This window comes from Silene latifolia, chromosome 11, assembly GCF_048544455.1.
Source record: "Silene latifolia isolate original U9 population chromosome 11, ASM4854445v1, whole genome shotgun sequence".
In the NCBI taxonomy this organism is placed as follows: Eukaryota; Viridiplantae; Streptophyta; class Magnoliopsida; order Caryophyllales; family Caryophyllaceae; genus Silene; species Silene latifolia.
The window spans coordinates 106,499,821-106,521,633 of NC_133536.1; the positions used below are offsets into that span (position 1 = coordinate 106,499,821).

Consider the following 21,813-nt stretch of genomic DNA (forward strand, 5'->3'; position numbering starts at 1 on the left):
ATTGATAAAATTTGTTCTATTTAAGGATTTAATTAATCTGTATCGACATACAATTAATTAACTTATCAGTTAAGGGAATTATCCTATAGGTGTGACCTAGGTGTGACCTTAAGGGATCAACTGATCACCACCGTCAAACAACAGTAACTCTAGTCAGCCAATCATTACCGATTAATGTTGATCAGTTGACTATATAATTGAATCATCCCTTACGTATTATTATTATGAGATTTAAACATGTGATCGCAGTATTGTCGAGGACACATACTCAAACAACTAGTTAACCTTCAGACTATTCTACCCTGGTCGTTTAATATGGACAGAACAGATGACGACGCTCAGCTTCAGTCTACCGTACTTCACCAACGTGACTTGATTATTCGATGTAGCTATCTTATTATGGTTATATTAAGCGTAGTTGTATGTCTTATGTCAATGTTTAATTTTGAATGTATTAAGGGTTCTAATAGCCTAAATATAATTTCATCTTTTTGGAGCTGGCAAAAAAAACAAAAAAAAAAAACCGACCAAGATTAATGAGTTATGATGATTTTTTTTTGTACAACATGCAAAGAATAAAGAATGTCAAAATGCTATTAATTAGTGACAGAAAATTTTTATAAAAATGTTGATTATGTTTTAAAAAATAGATGCCGTTATTCTTATTTAAGACCGCCGTTATTCCGTCTTAAGCAAGACTTATTGTTAGCTTCTAGCTGCCAAGAGTAATCAATACTATAAATTAATTCCAGAAAACAAGGGACTTCTATGTAATTAAATAAATTTATACAAATTAATTATACTATATAGTTTTTAATCACTAGCGTTGTGTGATGGACCTCAACAAGGGACTTCAATGTAAATATTATATAGTTTTGGTTAAAAGTATAAATTTAGAGAATACTAGAATATGGCGAATTTCCTTAAAATAACAGTTCCACATATGATATTAATTAGTATAAAAATGTTAATTATTTAACATACACAAATATAATAAAAGTATATGTTATATTTTGGAAATTTTTAAAAGGTAAGTAAATCAATTCAGATTTCCAAAAAATATAATATTCCATAATTCATTAGATTTGTAACTAATCTTTATTAGTAAATAATAATTATTACTCTTAAATAATATTTTAATATAATATTTCAGATTTATTTAAATATATAACTCTAATACAACTAGATAATCAACTACTATGATAGTAACCACCCATGTGAGTAGTAAAAGCAACAATAATAGCAACGGTAGTAGTGAAAGTCATACTAGAAGCAACGGGAGTATAAAATTAACAATAATAAATACGGGAGTAGTGGAAGAAAAAATAATGACACCGGGAGAAGGGAAAGTAATAGTAGTGACAAGTCTGACAACACATGTAATAACGGGAGTATAAAATTAACAATAATAAATACGGGAGTAGTGGAAGAAAAAATAATGACGCCGGGAGAAGGGAAAGTAATAGTAGTGACAAGTCTGACAACACATGTAATGAAAGTAACAGTAGGGATAACGGAGAGAATATGAAAAATTAACTAACAATTTGATTTTAAGAAAATATTAATTTATTTAAATATATGAGTTTGATAAAATTAACGGGTTAACCGTAAAAATAGCATGAGTAGGTATACTAACAACAGTAACTGAAGAAGTACTGAACGTAATAGTATTAACAGAGGATGTATTAACAGAGGATGTAGTAAAAGTAATAATATTAACAACGGAGAGGTTAAAGTGTCTCATAATTTGTTGATTAATTTTACCTCTCATCATAATTTCAAGATATAGATTGTAAATATATGTGTTAACCAAATTACAGCGAATCATATTTCATAGATAATAAAATTTAAATGGTAAATAAAAGTAGCCCAGACGTAACCGGGCACCAATCCTAGTGTTGATAATTGTTAAAACAGTATCCATTAAGCTGTATCATATAAACAAAGCAATTGGAGATGTTATCATCTGCCGCTAATATACATTTTGACCAACAATATAAACACATAATCCGTACATGACTGTTAGTTAAGAGCAACACAATGTATTGCTCTCCTGAGTTAACAGACCAGCAATGGCCGCCTACTTTCTAACTTGGCACAGAACATATGAACGTAAGATACATACAGATCCCGGAAGTTCAATTGTAATACTGCTGTCAATTATTTAGAGATGAGAAGCATGTGCAACACTCTTGTAATATTCCGGGTTCTTGTAACTTTCATGAATGGAGCTCTCTGATGCCTGCAAAGAGAGATTTTCCGAACAAATAAATTAGCCATAAAGCCAGCAAACTTCATACAAGCTGTTAAAATGGGAAAATAAGCTGAAAATCTCCAAATACATTAAATTCATCTTCCAATTTATATACAAAATTAGATTCCAACGTTCAGCACTCTAATAAATGGTGGGGACCCCTCACGCATAGTATTAAATCTCGGTTCTAGTCATGGCCATGGTATCGGTTGTGGCGGCCTAATCTTGCTAAATGTAACCAACGTCGCTTCAAAATGCGGTAAAATATTGTCGTAGTAACCTCCAAATCTTTATAAATTAGTCATGTGCAGGTGAAGCGGCCAATATTTAAAACCATGCTCTCATGTATGTCAAAAAGGTAGAAATTTCCAAAATTGGCAAAAGTGCAAGACTCCGATACATGCCCATGTAAGACAAATATAGCAGCGTCTCAATATCGTATAGACATGGAGCAAACTATATATCAAAAGTGCAAGACTCCGATACATGGCCATGTAAGAGAACTATAGCAGCGTCTCAATATCATATTGACATGGAGCAAACTATAGATCAATACATCATCTATAGTCTACACAGCACGGGCTAAGAATAAAGATATTGTACAAGGTTGCGTAAATTAATATGAATACGCTGCATCATATACGCAATACCCTTTCAGTTGAATATGCACAAACTAGTTTGCGATTTAATGGGGGGGTTGAATGAATCCTGTAACCGCCGGGAGGAAGCATTGACCGCACATAATAACTTCTAAAGCAAATACTAAGGTGCTTAAAAGTAAATCCTAAATACTCATGGCTTACATACGTTGTGCCCGTCACTCTTCTCCCTTTACAACAGTCAAACTTAACTTGTGAAGCCATTAGGGTTGGTACTCATGACTCGGGTTTTTTGCCATTACCATCAAAAATGTCCTTGTAGCTCCCTTACACCAAAAAAATGACAGTCAAACTGTCTTTTTGATTGGCCTGCTCCAATTTAAAATTAAAAGAATGGAGAAACCTCGGCCAGGAAGATGTCCTACACGGCTACAAATTACGAACTAGTTTTCTCATGAAAAACATAAGTGGGCACAAAACGATAACATCTTTTTGAGGATTGATTCAATAAGTAGAGCTCCAAAATCAAAAGTAGATGTCACAAAATTAAATGCGGTATAAACAGGTGAAATGGGGTGATAACGACTAAGTGTAGTATCATGTATCAGCTGCCTTGAAAACTGAAATCAAGCCCACTTATCAAGAGACAAGGTTCTTAGAAGTTTGATTGCAACACATATGTGAATAGCAACCATTTGAATCTCTTTTATAATAGTTTGAATCTATTTTTATCATAGTTTAAATATAGATTTTTCTATAGTATTCCCATGGGCAGTAAAACATTTACTGAGATCTAGGTATGTTTTTATTTGAAACAAGATAAAAGAATTTATCTCAATGAATAAAATAAGATTGGTCGTACAATGAGGCCTCGTAGGACAAAACCGCTTTATTATATAACCCTGCTCGCATTTTTGTTCCTTTTTAACCCTTCTTTCTCTCTTCTTAATCCCCTCATGGCCTCATGTTCCCTACATGATAGCCCTACGACCACAGGGCTTGTAGAGCCGAACGACCTACGTGACGAGGCAAAGTTGGTAATGCTTAGAGCAGCATAGGTCAACGACAGCAGATACCAGTCCATCTAGGAGCATTCGAGATAAGTGCAATTATGGGGAAAGAAGACAGGAGGGTGAAAAGATTTGAAGAAACACAAGCTAAGTAAAAAAGAGAGCATTAGGGTAAGTTTTTGAATTTTTTATGAAATATTTGTTAGATGTGTTACTACATTAGGAATTCACCTTTCTTATTACTTTACCAAAATAAAAAAAGGCATACAAAAAAAACTTGGCCAAATTTACTACACTAACAACTCCCTTTATCCATGTATCATTATATCATTACTTTTTTTTGAGTTAATATCAATCAATCAATCAATCAATCAATATCAATACTATATATTAATTCCAGAAACCAAGGGACTTCAATGTAATTAAAGGAAGTTATACAAATTAATTATACTATATAGTTTTAAATCACTAGCACCGTGTGATGGACCCGATTAAGGGATCTCAATGCAAATATTATATAGTTTGGGTTAAAATTAAATTATATAGAAGCTTGGTAATTTTCCTAAACATTTGTAAGAGACTAAAACGTTGTCAATTTCCTTAAAATAAAATAATTAATTAAGATGGTCAATTTCCTTAAAATAAAATAATTAACTAAGATGGTCAATTTTAAAGAGACTAAAAGAAAGAAGATGCTTGGTAATTTTCCTAAATATTTATACAATACTAGAAGATGGTCAATTTCCTTAAAATAAAATAATTAATTAATATAAACATGCTCACTTATGGTATTAATTATTATCATCATAAAATTATATATTAAATTTAAAATCTAGGCAAATTTTATTAAATTTTATAGTTTATTAGATGTATAGAGATATTAATTATTTAACATACAAAAATATAGTATAAATAGGTTATGAATAATTCAAGTTAGATTCCATAATATAATATATTGCATAATTCTTTCGATTTGATTTAACGCACATATGTAAGATATTTATAGATATATAATCCTCTTAAAATTGCATGCCTAAGTAGTAAAAGTAATTTCGTCATTAAAGAAAAGAATTGTAGTAATATTGGATATAATTATATGATAGTAATCAGTCATTTGAATAGTAAAAGTAACAATATTATCAGCGAGATTAGTGAAAGTGGTAGAAACAACAACGAAAGTAGTGAAATAATCAAATATTAATATGGCAATAGTAGAAGTAATAATAATTACGGGGGGAGTAGTGAAATTATCAATATTAATGCGGCAGTAGTGACAGTAATAATTATTACGGCGGAAGTAGTGAAAGTAACAATGATTACGGAAAAGTAATGAAATGTTACTATTGTTTCATTAATAAGAGTAAAATATTAATAGCGGGAGTAGTTAATTTGTCTCAAAATTTATTTCATCGTAATTTTAGGATATGTCATAGAAAAATATATTATTTATAAATTTTATGGGTTATGCAATTTAAGTAATTTTATTTAATGAAAAAAAATTAATGGTAAGTAGAGGTAGCCCGGGCGAAGATCCAGAAACCAAGGTACTTCAATGTAATTAAAGAAAGTTATAAAAATTAATTATACTATATAGTTTTAAATCACTAGCACCGTGTGATGAACCCGATTAAGGGATCGCAATGCAAATATTATATAGTTTGGATTCAAATTAAATTATATAGAAGTTTGGTAATTTTCCTAAACATACTAAAACATGGTCAATTTCCTTAAAATAAAATAATTAATTAAGATGGTCAATTTCCTTAAAATAAAATAATTAATTAGTATAAACATGCTCACTTATGGTATTAATTATTATCATCATAAAATTATATATTAAATTTAAAATCTATGCAAATTTAACAATGATTGCTGAAAAGTAGTGAAATGTTACTATTGTTTCATTAATAAGAGTAAAATATTAATAGCGGGAGTAGTTAATTTGTCTCAAAATTTATTTCATTGTAATTTTAGGATATGTCATAGAAAAAATATTATTGATAAGTTTTATGGGTTATGCAATTTAAGTAATTTTATTTAATGAAAAAAAAAATTTAATGGTAAGTAAAGGTAGCCCGGGCGAAGCCGGGCACCAATACTAGTTATATATTAAATCCAAAACCAAGGGACTTCAATGTAATTAAAGAAAGTTATACAAATTAATTATACTATATAGTTTTAAATCAATAGCACCGTGTGATAGACCCGATTAAGGGATCTTAATGCAAATATTATATAGTTTGGGTTAAAATTAAATTATATAGAAGCTTGATAATTTTCCTAAACATGGTCAATTTCCTTAAAATAAAATAATTAATTAAGATGGTCAATTTCAAGAAGACTAAAAGAAAAAAGATGTCTGGTAATTTTCCTAAATATTTATAGAAGACTAGAAGATGATCAATTTTCTTAAAATAAAATAATTAATTAGTATAAACATGCACACTTATGGTATTATAATTATTATCATCATAAAATTATATATTATATTTAAAATCTATGCAATTTTATTAAACTTTATAATTTATTAGATGTATAGAGATGTTAATTATTTAACATACAAAAATATAATAAGTAGCTTATAAATAATTCAAGTTAGATTTCATAATATATAATATTGCATAATTCTTTCGATTTGATTTAATGCATATATGTAATATATTTATATAAATATATAATCCTCTTAAAATTGCATGCCTAAGTAGTAAAAGTAATTTCGTCAGTAGAGAAAAGATTGTAGTAACATTGGATATAGTTATATGATAGTAATCACTCATTTGAATAGTAAAAGTAACAATACTATCAACGAAATTAGTGAGAGTGGTAGAAACAACGGGAGTAGTGAAATAATCAATATTAATGCGACAATAGTGAAAGTAACAATAATTACGGCGGGAGTAATGAAATTATCAATATTGCGGCAGTAGTGACAGTAACAATAATTACGGCGGGAGTAGTGAAATTATCAATATTGCGGCCGTAGTGACAGTAACAATAATTACGGCGGGAGTAGTGAAAGTAACAATGATTACGGGCAAATAGTGAAATGTTATTACTATTGTTTCATTAATAAGAGTAAAATATTAATAGCGGGAGTAGTGAATTTATATCAAAATTATTTCATCGTAATTTTAGGATATGTTACAAAAATATACTCCCTCCTATTCACTATAATCTTCCCTATTTCTCTTTTCGGATTATTCAGGTTTTCTTCTCTATTTCCTCTTTTGGGTTGATTTATGTGGTCTAAATTCAATTGCATGTGGGGTAGTGTGTTTTGTGTGGTCCAAATTAACTTTCTTATTTCTTGTGCAAAAAGGAAAAGGGAAGAATATAGTGAATAAGAGGGAGTATTAATGATAAATTTATGGGTTATGCAACTTTAAGTAATTTTATTTAATGAAAAAAAAAATTAATGGTAAGTAGAGGTAGCCCGGGCGAAGCCGGGCACCAATACTATTACTATATATTAATTCCAGAAACCAAGGGACTTCAATGTAATTAAAGAAATCTATACAAATTAATTATACTACTCCCTCCTATTCATTTTAACTCTCCCCTTTCAAAAGGCCACGCAAATTAAGGGTAGGATTATTTTATTGTAAAGTATTGTGGTGGTGTAAGGTAATTGGAGAGAGGGAAGGTATTATTGTGGGGTAAGATGATTAAAATAAGTATTGTTGTGGGTAAGGTGATTAAAATAAGATAAAGTATGAGTATTGTGGGGTATTGTTGTGGGGTAAGGTGATTAAAATAAGTATAAAACTTTACTAAATAAGGAAAGGGGAAGAGTTATATGAATAGATGAAAAAGGAAAGGGGGAGAGTTAAAATAAATAGGAGGGAGTATATAGTTTTAAATCGATAGCGCCGTGTGAATATGTGATGGACCTGATAAAGGGACATCAATGTAAATATTATATAGTTTTGGTTAAAAGTATAATATAAAGATGCCTTGATGAAGAATATTTATGGAAATTACATTAAATTAAAGTAAATTAATTTAGAAAACACAAGAATATAGTGATTTTCCTTAAAACTAAGATGCCCCACTTATGGAATTAATTAGTATCATCATAGAATCTATAAAATACTATTAAAAGCCTAGACTAAAATGACTCAGAAAGTCCACGTAGATAAAGCCACGTATGATCATGAAATGCCACCTTTGATTAACGAAATGCCACGTTTGACTATGGAATTACACGTCCGCATCAATAAACTAACACAGTAAAACGTAAAAAGAAAAAAAAAATGATATTGACCTGTTGCACTTCCTCTCCTCCATCTCTTTTGAACAGATTCATTAAAAAAAATATCTATAAATAATATAAAAACACAATCTAAAGTATCTTACGTGGCAAATCCTATTACTATACAAATCCTGCTTGGCATAATTAAAAATTCCCTCTGTAACCCAATCTCACCCCAAGTAACTGCAAAGGCTTTTCAAGGGAAAGGAAGAAGGCCAAAAGATACGAGACACGTCTCATTGTATTCACCCACTATATTACACTTTAGTTTTCATTCATTTTACTTAGCTCTTTCCTCTTCTTCCCGTATTGATTGAAGGAGAAATACTGGTAACTTGGCGGTTAAGAAATCCCTCCGTCTCCCAAGCATTAATATCTTAAAATTACATATCCAAAAACCATGTTTTTGTATATCATTGATTATACACGGTATATAAACAATGTATACGCAATCAAACTATGTATGTGTAATCATCAAATTTACATTTATCATCGGTTTTAACCTTTCTACTCTCCCCTTGTCTCTTTATTTCATTCAATATATGATCTCTTGATTTTAGGGGACATATATATCAAATCTTTTAATACGATCAAGATGGTACCATATACATTTGCAATTTTGCATCAATCAGTGGGTATTGTTCATGAAAAAATCTAAGGTACTATCAATGAGAATGCACCTAATCAATGAGGTAATATACTCGTATATTGTTTATGTTAGTTTTATTGTAGTATACAGAATATATTGCATGTTACTAAATTCTATAAGAATTGTTCATTCTCATGATTTCTTATTATTTATTTATGTCTGTTTTATCGTGGTATATGTTAATTTCTTATTGGTGATTGATATAGCTTAATGGCTATATTGTCCATAGACAAATTGTATGTTTCAATGTAATTGTTGATTATTTTATGAGGGTGTGTCAAATCTCATTAATTAGCAATATGAGTATAGTACATCAAGAAATAACAGTTGATGAGACGGTGTTAATTTATGGGGTTTATTTAGTGACTTTGAAGGTAAAAAAGACGACTTTGAAAGTGATAACGAATAATAATAATTGGTTATCGAGTTTTTCATTGAAATTATAATACAAATTGAGAAACTGAATTAGAGTTTGGATGATCAATAATTTCAAGATTGAAGAAAGGAATCCAAGATTGAAGATGGAGGAAGTGATGACGGTAATACCGCGCACATCCGTAGCCCAAATATGTGGCTCGAATAAACGAATGCAGTCTGGATGTGCGACCAAGGCTCGTGTGATGAATGCAGTCTGGATGTGCGACCAAGGCTCGTGTGATGCGCGACAGCCGACAAGGACTTGGGCCACGCCTGGCATGGGGAGCTGTGAAACGTTTGTTTTTGCGAGAATGCGAGCAATAGCATGACCTGATGATGGCATATAAGACTATGAGCTAGGAAATATGCATGTCAACTGAACAACATACGGGAGGATAGCCATTCACTTACTCCGTTGTCAATTGAACAACATACGGGAGGATAGCCATTCACTTACTCCGTACTATCCAATAATTTAGTTTATAACTGTCAAAAAAAAATTAGTTTATTTATTTAAGGGAGATTTCATATTTTAACTCATTTGTCTATCTTACTAGAGGTAAAACGAGAGCATATCACTTATTGTCCATTGCTCACTCAATAACAACACTTACAAATGGTCTTCTCCTCTTTCTTTGGTCTTTATGCCAAAACAAATAAACCACCGAGATGAAGGGAGTAGATCCGTATTGTATTGAAGAGCCGTAATTATGTATGAGGAGTACTTAATCTCTCCCTTAAAATTTTAGTGGGTCACTTGACGATAAGGATGGTAATTTTCACAACCGAATTAAGCCAGCAGAATGACTATCTAATGGGAATAAAGATTGAGTACGTAAAAGGGAGTGCAAAATGATTGGATTTGATCAATCTACACGAAGTTAGCACGAACCTCTTCAATCGATCATTGTATTGTCCTTTGTTGATAGTTTGTTAATACTTAATATATGCAAGTTCCATTGGTTGAGCAATTTGAAGGATTACGAAGTTCCATTGGTTGAGAATTTGGGATCAAGAATGTGAACCTTCCCTAGCCAAACTAGTAAAAGTTATGAGCCACAAAGATGGCTTGCTGTACGATTATCCGAAGCAAAAACAATAACAAATTCAGCAATTGATGATTTGATGTATAATAGGAAAAAAATATTTGAATCTTCATCCATTTTTTATATTTATGTCGTATCTCACTATTTATATCGCGTCACACATTTGTGGACATGCCATCCAAATAATAAGGTGGTTGGAACTTATATACATTTAATATGGAGTTAGAACCCATAAGGATAAAAGAGCGGGATAAGAGATAAACACAAAAATGGGATAGAGAATTTGCACCGGTTGTGGGATAGAGAGTTTGCACCGGTTATTTGGACATCCAATTATCCGTAACGTTCATTCATTTGAAAAAGATTTTTAGTGACCAGGATGAGATTTTAATTGATTCATCTTTAGATTGTTAAAGATTATTGATACTTTTGAGTATTATTATAGAAGTACGGAGTATTGGATTATAAAAGGGACATTTAGAAATTTACTCATTCGTTTGGATTATTTATTTATTTTTATTTATGGTCTTAACTCTGAAGGCCAATGAGACACGAGGATCATTTTACCAATTATTGTTTGATGACAATTAGATAAAATGTGTGTGATAAATATTAAAAGTATCCATAAAAGTATTATGACAAGAAAGGTAAATAAATAACACATATGCGTTATTTTAAATGGTAGAAAAACGAAAGATCAAGTTGATGAAATTAGTTTTTAACAATCCCGTGATTTTCACGGGTATAAAAACTAGTTATACATTATACGTCATTGCTAATTCATGTACAAGTTTTACTTTTTCATAAACTTTTTGTCACAACTTTTCCATACCTTACCCTTGAACAAACAACAAATTCTCTATTTTTCCCTCTCTAAAAATTAATCAAATCTCCATCAAATTACTCAATTTTAATCTTAATTTTCACAGTCAAGTATTGATTCTTATTCATTCATACTTCATTCTTTAATCAAATTGTAACTAATCATTTAATTGTTAAATTGGGGTTAAATAAAATCAGAATTTGTGAAATTAGGTTTATGGGAAAGAGGGGTTGCAGGGTACAGTGTCGATGGCGGCGGTGGGAACGTCGTCTGGTCGGCGTCGACGTGCAAGGGGTCGGGATCTCAGATAGTTGGAGCGAGGCATGTAGTTGGGTAAGTCGTCTGGTCGATGGTGGTCATCGCGCGTCGACATTGGCTAGAATCTGAGGTGGTCGACGACAGTGGTGAATGGTGTTCGGCAGCGAGCCATCGACTATAGGCTAGGTGGTGGTATGGGCGTCGTTGGTCGAGGAAGGGGTGGTCATCGACAAAGAGCATAGGGTGGGTGTAGGAGGGGTAAAAGGATGGTTGAATTTTTTTTATAATTTTTATCTTTAGAGGGTATGGGCAGCGAGTCTTGCAAGGGAGGACTGGTATTTCCGGCCGGTGAGTGGGGTAGGGGAGGGGCGGTGGGGGAAGGTGGTTGGGTCAGTGGGTGGTGGTTGAAAGAAAGGCCAGTAATAATTAGAATGAGAATTGAAAGAGATGGGTTGAAATGGTAGGGATATATTGGTAAATTATGTCCATGATTGAGTAAATCATGTCCATGAATGAGCAACACCCTAAATTAAATGTGGTAAAAGTAATAGTAGCAGCAACGAGATTAATAAAATTAACGGTATTAATGTGGGAGTAGTTACAGTTATAATAATGACAGTGAGAGTAGTAAAAGTAACAACGAATGTAGTGAAAGTAACACTGATAACAATGAGAAAAAGTATGAATAATTAAATAACCAATTGACTCGAGGAAATAATTTATTTACTCAAATATAGGCCGGATAAAATTAACCCCAAATAATGAATTAAACAGAAAAAAATAGAGGAATTAGTAAAAGAAACAATAGTAACCACGGGAGTAGTGAACGTAATGATATTAACAAAGAATGTCGTGAAAGTAATAATATTAATAGCGGGGTAGTGAACGTGTCTCATAATTTGAAAATAAATTTTACATTTCACCATAATTACAAGATATGCCGTAAAAAAATATATTACACATAGTAAATGTGTGAGTTAGACAACTCCAACATAGTTTATTTCATTAAAATAAAATTTAACGGTAAATAGAGGTAGCCGGGCGAGGCCGGGCACCAAACCTAGTTATAACTTATTATTGGAACGTTTACATAATGCAAAAGCCATCTTAAACTTCATTTTTCGGTTCGGAAGTATTTCCTTCATCTACATCCAAAGCCAAAAATAAGTGACTTTTTTCTCTAGTAGGTATACAACAATACTTAATGCCTGAACGCTTCTCGCCAATGATCGAGTAAAGGATTACATTTATTAAGTCATACATTAGTGTTAAAATCAAGCCAAGATTATGTTAACATGAATCAACATGAAACTCCTATCAACAATTGCATCAACCAAAGAGTTTGGTAATTATTTGTGAAATATTACATTATTATCTGAAGCCAAAGAATAATACGTCTTGGACTCAATTAAAAAAAGTAACTTTCGGCTTCCAAAACCATAAATCAAAGAGCGAACCATGTCAGTTAAGTGTAATATCAAATTGGCACTCAAATATCAAAGACTTCAACCGAGGGGACCCAGGCTAAGAGAAAGCAAAACTTATTTGAACCAAACTATTGGTATGTTTAATTGAATCCTGTGTTACCCTGACTCTCCGACACGTGTCGAGTGTCGGATACGGCTATTTTGTGCGAATTTTTCAATTTTTTGGTCTAAAATGAAGTGTCGAAGTATCGTGTCGTGTCGGTATCGGTATCGGACGAGTAGGTGTTGGATACGCGACACGGCAGCTAAGTTAAGTGAAGTGTCAGAGTAACATAGATTGAATCATCTACATCTGTATACTGATTCCTAATGCTTCTAAGAAATTTTAAGTAAGATACCAAATTGAAAACTGATTTCCTTAACATGTGATTCTTTCAAGAAAATCTTGAAAAACAATTGCCCCTTTTTCAAAGTCAAAGGAATTAATGAAGATTTACTTTTGGCGATCATTGTTTGTCACTTGTTAGTTCTATAAGGAGGGATGTACATGTATGAAAGTCGGAAGATGCAAAGACATAAGGACCCAACACAGTTGCATTTACCGTCCATACATACATAAAATAAGGACTAAAGGAAATAAAATGATTGGAGCGGCATGGGATCATATATGCAGTAATTTAGCCGATAAAAGACGTATAGATCCAACACAGTTGCATTAAACATACATAGAATGGCACGGCCCGCACGGGAGTATATATGCAGTATTTTAGTCAATTATAGAACAGCAACACCCAGCGTAAATTAAAAAAACTAGAGAAAATGTTTGTACCTGGGTATTATTTTGCAATGCCTATACTTCATCTAATAGTCACTCAAATTCAGTAACCTCTTCTGATTCAGATAAGGGCAAAAGAGTGCAAACACCAAGCATGTGGCCATTAAGGCAAACATAATATTCAATGCAATCCTCATAAGCTCCCAACCTGCAGCTGGCACTTTGTGGTATCATTTTGGCTGCCTGCATACTCCAAACTTTGGCCTTACAATACGGGCAGACTTTTGTCGGATGAAGCCGAGCACCCCTTTTGATGAGAAGCTTGCGTACCTTTGAAATCGAAAAGGACTTAAAAATGCCACGAAAAAATCCAATGTCCCCATCTTCCCCTTGATCAAGGTGTTCACAAGGATCCGAGACGTACAAAACATCTGAGCGGCACTGTGGCAAAAGAAAACTCTTTCCAGAAGTTCTTGAGAAGCGAGTTTTGTAGACAAAATGACCAGTTATACGAAGGTTGTTGAACAAGCCGCCCTCACTACAGCCTGAACAATAGATAAGCAATTTGCCAAGTGCCCTCCAACTCCCGTCGACACTATGACTACCAGATGATTGCAGGTCAACCATCATCTTTGGTGCTCTTGTTTTACAAAACTCTCTCCACAGTACCCGCTTTGCAAGATCATCAAACCATTTGCACGCACATGAGAAAGCAGCAATTAACTTAGGATTCCAATTTAATTGTTCAAAAACAACGAAAATGACATCTTCAGTTAGATGTCCTTTGATACATGAACAGCTAGCTGAATGTATACAACGATACTGCTTCGTTACAATCATTCTTCAACACCTACAACACCTGAAAAAAGGACAGGACCTGAGCTCACACATTACTTACATTACGGGGGTGACAAAACCATGATCAAATTATAGTCTTGTTGTAAATCTTAATTAGACTTTACCCAAGGTTGATTAAAAATTCCCAAGCACAACAGCAAACACAATCTTGCATTATACATTTATACTCCCTCCGCCCCCAGGCATTGGGTTTATTAATAAAAGGTAAACAAATGAGCGAGACGACCAACTGAGTAGTGGGCAAACACAAACTTGCATTATTATCTAAAAGAAATAAAATTGAAGCAAGCAAGCTTGAGATGAGTAAATTATAATTGATGTCGAAAAAGGAGGTTGAAAAAGTAGAATAAAATGGTGTAGAATGGCATTCACTAAAAATGAAAGATACAAGAAAAAGAAGAAAAGTAAATACCAAGAGTGGAGAAGCTGCTTCTTCGGATCTATAGGCTATAGTATTGATTGATTGTTCAAATAAATTGGGGGTTAAATTGATTGATTAGGGTTTTCTGGGATATTATTATGTGGATGAAGAATGAAGGCCGTCGAGAGGACGGAGTGGTGTATTTGCTGCAAACACTTCTTAACTTTGTATTTTCCATTCATTCACTCATCCTCTTTTAATTTCATAAATTCACCAACGAGATCATTGATGATCTAATCCATCTTTCTTTTGCACTTAATTACTTTTCTTAACACTAGTGTCTATACTCTAATTCAATCAATTTATTCTCTCTCTTCCTCTCTTCTCTCTAAAAAAAACCCGTTTCTTCATCAATTAAATATGGGCTTCCATTGACTATTGACGGATGTTAAGTCTCAAATAGCTTTATTTATCAATTCCTGTTATGAAACTTTATGAATTAATCAATAAAAGAAAGTCTTGCTTTTGCTGAGATCTGTTTGACCGTCTCTTTTTCTGAGTTTTTTCAGTCCTTGTCTTTCTAGATTTAGTTCTATTTGAAAATATAGATAAGAGCGCATTGGTCGTTCCTCATATGGTGAAGATGCGGAAGATCAGTTTCGTAATGGATCGTTATATGGTATTACATATGTTGTCAATTTTTTTTTTTTTTGGTGAAAAGTAAGTATATTCATATCGAAAGAATAGTTACATCATAAGTTCCATGTATATGTCAATCCTATAACAAAAACAAAACTATGCTAAGCTTTGTAACCAAGTTGTTTCTCTACTTGTTAAAGCAGATCTATTCCTTGCCCAAAATCTTCCAAGTACTTCTTTAATGACTTGGTTAACAATAGTCTTTGGTGTTGGTGATTTAAGAGTAATTATCGGTTCATTTGGCGTAATTAAGATCAGTTCATTGATGGGTAATTTCTAAATAATATAATGCGAGTTCGGGAAGTACGGAGTGTATACTCGTATAATTATTTACGGGATTGCGAAATAGTTTTCGTTCGAATAACTATGACGGGTTGCAACCCTTCAGAAATAGTTTTCCGCGTAATTTAATTAATTGTATCTGAATTTCTGAAGAGTTGCAACTCTTCAGAAATACATCACCTTGTTTCCCTTTTTTCCCAAATTCTTCCTATATATATAGATGAAGGATGAGAAGAAAAGATACAACAGAAAATCATAATCTTCTATTTGCATCAAAGAACGTATAACATTCTACACAAAATATTTCTATTTTACGTCTCTGATTTTTGTGCCAAAAATCAGAGGGCGCCGTCTTATCTCAGTAGAAAGTTCGATTATACTCAGGCACTGTTAAGGGTCGAATTATTCTATTAGGAAATCGAAGTCGATTCGATGCGGTGTTATTATTGTCAATTCCTGTTTCGTACATACTCAATATCTAACATTTGGCATTGGTGTAAATTGGTCGATTCTTGCTTTGTTCCTAGCCCTTCATATTGCATATGTGATACCAACATGGCAAGCACATATTAACTTCCTTTGTAGAAGGCTCATAGCTCTCCCTTTAGCAGTCCATTGGCAGAGATCAGTTGGTTGGTTGGAACTGAATAGCCAGCTTTCCTTGAAGTGTAATGATACATCTGCTACTGAATGGACATTGATAGTGTTGGAAAATCTATATCTCATTATTTAACATATTCTTATATGTTTCAAATTTATTTAGTCATAAAATAAATTCTAGATCTTATGCATGCAAACAAAAATAAATAAGTGAAGAAATCATTTTCTCACCATATGAATTTCGGTCAAATGGGCACCAACAAGATCTCCTTCTTGTTAGTTCTTGAACTTTCCATATTGGATGAACATACATGACCTCAAAATAGAAGCCCTCCAATTAGTTGCACCCAAGACTATCCCTCAAACCCACAAACTAATATGTACTAGATATTTATATTGTGGTTTACCTTAAAATTGATTACTAACACTCATATATTACATTAATAATTTTAGTAATCTTTCATGAACAATTTGGATTAAAATCTCATCTTTTTTGATGAAGATTAAAGAGAGAGAAGAGAGAAAATGCATGAACCTTTTGCATGTATTATGGAATGAATTATATGTAAATTAAAAGAAATAAAATTCTCTATAATTCACCCACAAAACCGGTGGCCTTTAGACATTATAGACCATAATTATTTTTCTTTTTGTCTTCACAAGACAAATAGGTGTAAGTCTTTTGCATTGTCATGTCACTATCATGCAACTTGGACAAATGAATAAGACAAATGGAAAAAGACAAAACATCTCACAATGCCCACCAATATTTCGGTTTTGTGTTGTAATATGGAGTCCATTTTATTTTTGTCAATTGTACAATTGTATGTCATGTGACATGTGACATGTCTTATGTCATGTTTTAATTTAAAATGCATATTTAACAAATTAAATATCATTTACAAATTAAATAAATCATATTTAACAAATTGACTAGTAATTTAAAATTACTTTCTCATAAAATGGTCATTTAATTACTAGTTAGTATAATTCACAATATCTTGTAATTATAACTAACTTATCATTCTCATATCGCGTGTTTCGCAAACACCGATTAATTTTAGTAATATAACTTCTTAAATTACTAAATGAAATCTCATTTAATCACATTATAATAAGATGTCATTTTCTCTCTTAAGATAATAATTTGTTCAATTTTTAAGGAATTAATTAATCCGTATCGGCATACAATTAATTAACCTTTTCAATTAAGGGAATCGTCCTTTAGGTGTGACCTCGAGGATCAATCGATCACCACCGTCGCACGACAGTAATGTCAAACTCTAGCCAGCCAATCATTACCGATATGTGTGGACCAGTTGACTATATATGTAATGTATCATCCCTTTCGTATTCTTGGTCTGAGATTTAATAATGATATTTAAATCATGTGATCGCACTATTGTTGAGGACACATTTCCCAACAGATAGAACAGGTGAATATGTGATTCATCTGCTCCATTACACATGTAACAGTCAGAGACTTGGTCAAATCTCATCTTAATCATTTTGTCTCTAGTTAACAAACGTTGAAGTTGCACACCCCAGAAGATAAAAGACCATTTAGGGATGTTTTTGATGTTCCAGCAAACATGCCAACACAGGACCTTAGGATTCACATCCCTTAGCCATTCATAACCAGCAGACACAAAGTACTCTTTATCCGAATTCAACCAGGAATCATTGAAGTAGGCTTGCTTAAAGGTGACCATTGTGTGAGCAATCTTTTTCCAGGACCAACTACAGTCACTAGGGGAGCTATAGTTAGTCCAATGACAGTCTTTCATATACACGTAATTAATCCATCTCACCTAAAGGGGGTGCCCTTCTTACCCCGCCAAGGTAATTGAGAGATGTTACCATCTCGGTTTCCCGAGGCGGTAAATCGGAGATACAATCAAGAAACATTTATTATAAATAACAAGTTTAGTTGATTACATAACCATGAATGAATAAATAAAAGAAAGTACAACTCATGACAATTATACTCTTCTAGCCAACTATACTCGACTCGGATGTCATCAAGGCTCGTCCCGTCTCCCACGTGCTATCAAGATAACCTCTACTCAACCTACTCCCCATATGATCGGAAATACCATATGGATTGACACAGGCCACCCCGGAAATAGGTGACAATTACAAAGACACACAAACGCCAGTTTCATTAAATAAAGTATGACACGACACGAGTGTGTGAATATGCAACATGAATATGATATGAATGACATACTATCAAACAATCACCACGGTACCGGGACACTACCGACAACCACACTGGTACCGGGATACACCCAGACATACCAACAACCATAAATAGATACCAGGACACGCCCAGATGTACCGGGTCCGGAAGCCAACCGGATACCCTGTCAGACGTCGTGTCTCAACCACACGAGTCCCTCCGTAACTTAAGTCATTAATGTGCACATCCCTCTTGGAGTGGGAAGCTCCAAGACGCGACTCAAGCGTAAGACGGTCTCCCAACCGCCATACGTCTCCATAACAACAAGTAAGCCACCATGTCCTCCGACATACAAGACAATACAATACAATACATGAAAGATACCACACGATATGCCAACTACCGACTCATCCAATCGTCTGAACCAATATCATGTTATAATGCAATGACCATTAAAATATGACTCACATGACAATTCAAACATTGATTAAAACTGAGTAGGATTAACCTACCTTTTAGCAATCCCGTCAAGTAAGTAAGCAAGCAAACAAATGCAACTGCGCTCCTCCATAAAATCGGCATCTAATTACGATAATTAATTATAATTACTAACTAATCTAATTAAATTAGATACGTAATTAATTAATTAAATAAAAACCCGTCTTAAGTTATTCAAATCCCGACTCACTCTCACCCATTATTTAATAATTAAATCCCGTCTTAAACTCTACCCAAAACTCGTACACACACCCACAACACACGGGTTAACCGTGTTTGAACAGCCCCCTTTTAACACTGTCAAAACCGCCCCATAGACCACATAAGACCACGACCAACACCGCCACCATACACCACCATGTACCACCTTCTTCTTACACAACCCCCAAACCGCAGCAACAAAAGCAGCGGGCAACAACCCCTTCACACACACACATACCCATCAAACCCAACCTGAAACACCACCATCCGCACCACCTAGCCACGGTGGCCGCCATCCACGACCACCACCATACACAACCTCCAAGGGCGACCCTATACCGACAGCAACCACGACCCACAACGACCACAACAACCACGACAACAACTAACAACAACCCACAATAACAACCATAAACACGACCCAACCATTCCTCCTTTCCGTTCAATTTCCCACCACATATGGCCACTCTAACCACCACCCAAGACCACCACTACAACCCCCACTCAACTCTCAACAAAACCCACCTAAAGTCAGCCCAACATAGTCACAAAAAGTGGGTCAAAAATTCGTCTTAAGACGGTCGCATAACAAAAACAAATAACCAAATAAATACTCGATCAAACACGTTTTTGGTGGTCAACGGGGTGGTCAATCACATTTTAATGCCAATATTATATAAAATGAACAATAAAATCCATAAATTAACCAAAATATCCTAAATACATTTTAGGATCAGAAACTTTAACATGCATAAATTATTTTTGTGATATATCATAATAACACAAATTTACAAGTTTTATATGTTAATCGTATAACTCGGAAAAACTTAACCGATTTGCATGCAAACAACCTTGTGCTCATGATACCGCTTGTTGGAAAATCTATATCTCATTATTTAACATATTCTTATATGTTTCAAATTTATTTAGTCATAAAATAAATTCTAGATCTTATGCATGCAAACAAAAATAAATAAGTGAAGAAATCATTTTCTCACCATATGAATTTCGGTCAAATGGGCACCAACAAGATCTCCTTCTTGTTAGTTCTTGAACTTTCCATATTGGATGAACATACATGACCTCAAAATAGAAGCCCTCCAATTAGTTGCACCCAAGACTATCCCTCAAACCCACAAACTAATATGTACTAGATATTTTTTTTTTTTGGGGCAAGTAAGCTGATCTCATTAATAAATGTACTAGATATTTATATTGTGGTTTACCTTAAAATTGATTACTAACACTCATATATTACATTAATAATTTTAGTAATCTTTCATGAACAATTTGGATTAAAATCTCATCTTTTTGATGAAGATTAAAGAGAGAGAAGAGAGAAAATGCATGAACCTTTTGCATGTATTATGGAATGAATTATATGTGAATTAAAAAGAAATAAAATTCTCTATAATTCACCCACAAAACCGGTGGCCTTTAGACATTATAGACCATAATTATTTTTCTTTTTGTCTTCACAAGACAAATAGGTGTAAGTCTTTTGCATTGTCATGTCACTATCATGGAACTTGGACAAATGAATAAGACAAATGGAAAAAGACAAAACATCTCACAATGCCCACCAATATTTCGGTTTTGTGTTGTAATATGGAGTCCATTTTATTTTTGTCAATTGTACAATTGTATGTCATGTGACATGTGACATGTCTTATGTCATGTTTTAATTTAAAATGCATATTTAACAAATTAAATATCATTTACAAATTAAATAAATCATATTTAACAAATTGACTAGTAATTTAAAATTACTTTCTCATAAAATGGTCATTTAATTACTAGTTAGTATAATTCACAATATCTTGTAATTATAACTAACTTATCATTCTCATATCGCGTGTTTCGCAAACACCGATTAATTTTAGTAATATAACTTCTTAAATTACTAAATGAAATCTCATTTAATAACATTATAATAAGATGTCATTTTCTCTCTTAAGATAATAATTTGTTCAATTTTTAAGGAATTAATTAATCCGTATCGGCATACAATTAATTAACCTTTTCAATTAAGGGAATCGTCCTTTAGGTGTGACCTCGAGGATCAACGATCACCACCGTCGACGACAAGTAATGTCAAACTCTAGCCAGCCAATCATTACCGATATGTGTGGACCAGTTGACTATATATGTAATGTATCATCCCTTTCGTATTCTTGGTCTGAGATTTAATAATGATATTTAAATCATGTGATTTAAATCATGTGATCGCACTATTGTTGAGGACACATTTCCCAACAATCTCCCACTTGTCCTCGACAAGTGTGCGTCACCAATTCTCTTGTCCTATTACTATCTCCCACTCAATGCAAGGTGTCTTTTGGGTCGTACTTGCAAGTGATCATATCGAGAGTGGTTTCCTCGATCTGGAGAATAACTGATTGACCGGAATTTATCCACCATGGATACCTTCCGAGCGTGGCCACGCATTTCCAGTTCATTACTCCTCGAGTGACCCTGAGATATTGTTTTAACCCTGACAAGGGGGTGGACAATTCCTATCGCACTTATTCCCTTCGACTAGCCACAACCATCATAACCCAAAATATGCCCATTTGACCCCATTTACGAAGGTCGTAGTAACACAAATCAAAGTTAATCAAA

General features: G+C 33.3%; 1 protein-coding gene across 2 annotated transcripts; it reads right to left on the reverse strand.

Moving 5' to 3' along the window:
- Positions 1-1,967: 1,967 nt before the first annotated feature.
- LOC141611849 (EID1-like F-box protein 2) lies at positions 1,968-14,893 on the reverse strand. Of its 2 annotated transcripts, none has more exons than XM_074430494.1 (3): positions 14,781-14,893; positions 13,565-14,369; positions 1,968-2,242 (listed from the first exon to the last, which is right to left on the reverse strand). In XM_074430494.1, exon 2 carries the CDS (start codon positions 14,348-14,350, stop codon positions 13,604-13,606), a length of 747 nt encoding a protein of 248 aa, XP_074286595.1. In that variant the 5' UTR covers positions 14,351-14,369; positions 14,781-14,893; the 3' UTR covers positions 1,968-2,242; positions 13,565-13,603. The 2 variants fall into 2 exon arrangements, with proteins under 2 accessions (XP_074286595.1, XP_074286596.1); XM_074430495.1 differs by lacking the exon at positions 1,968-2,242 and adding an exon at positions 9,417-9,511.
- Between the last annotated feature and the right edge of the window lie 6,920 nt (positions 14,894-21,813).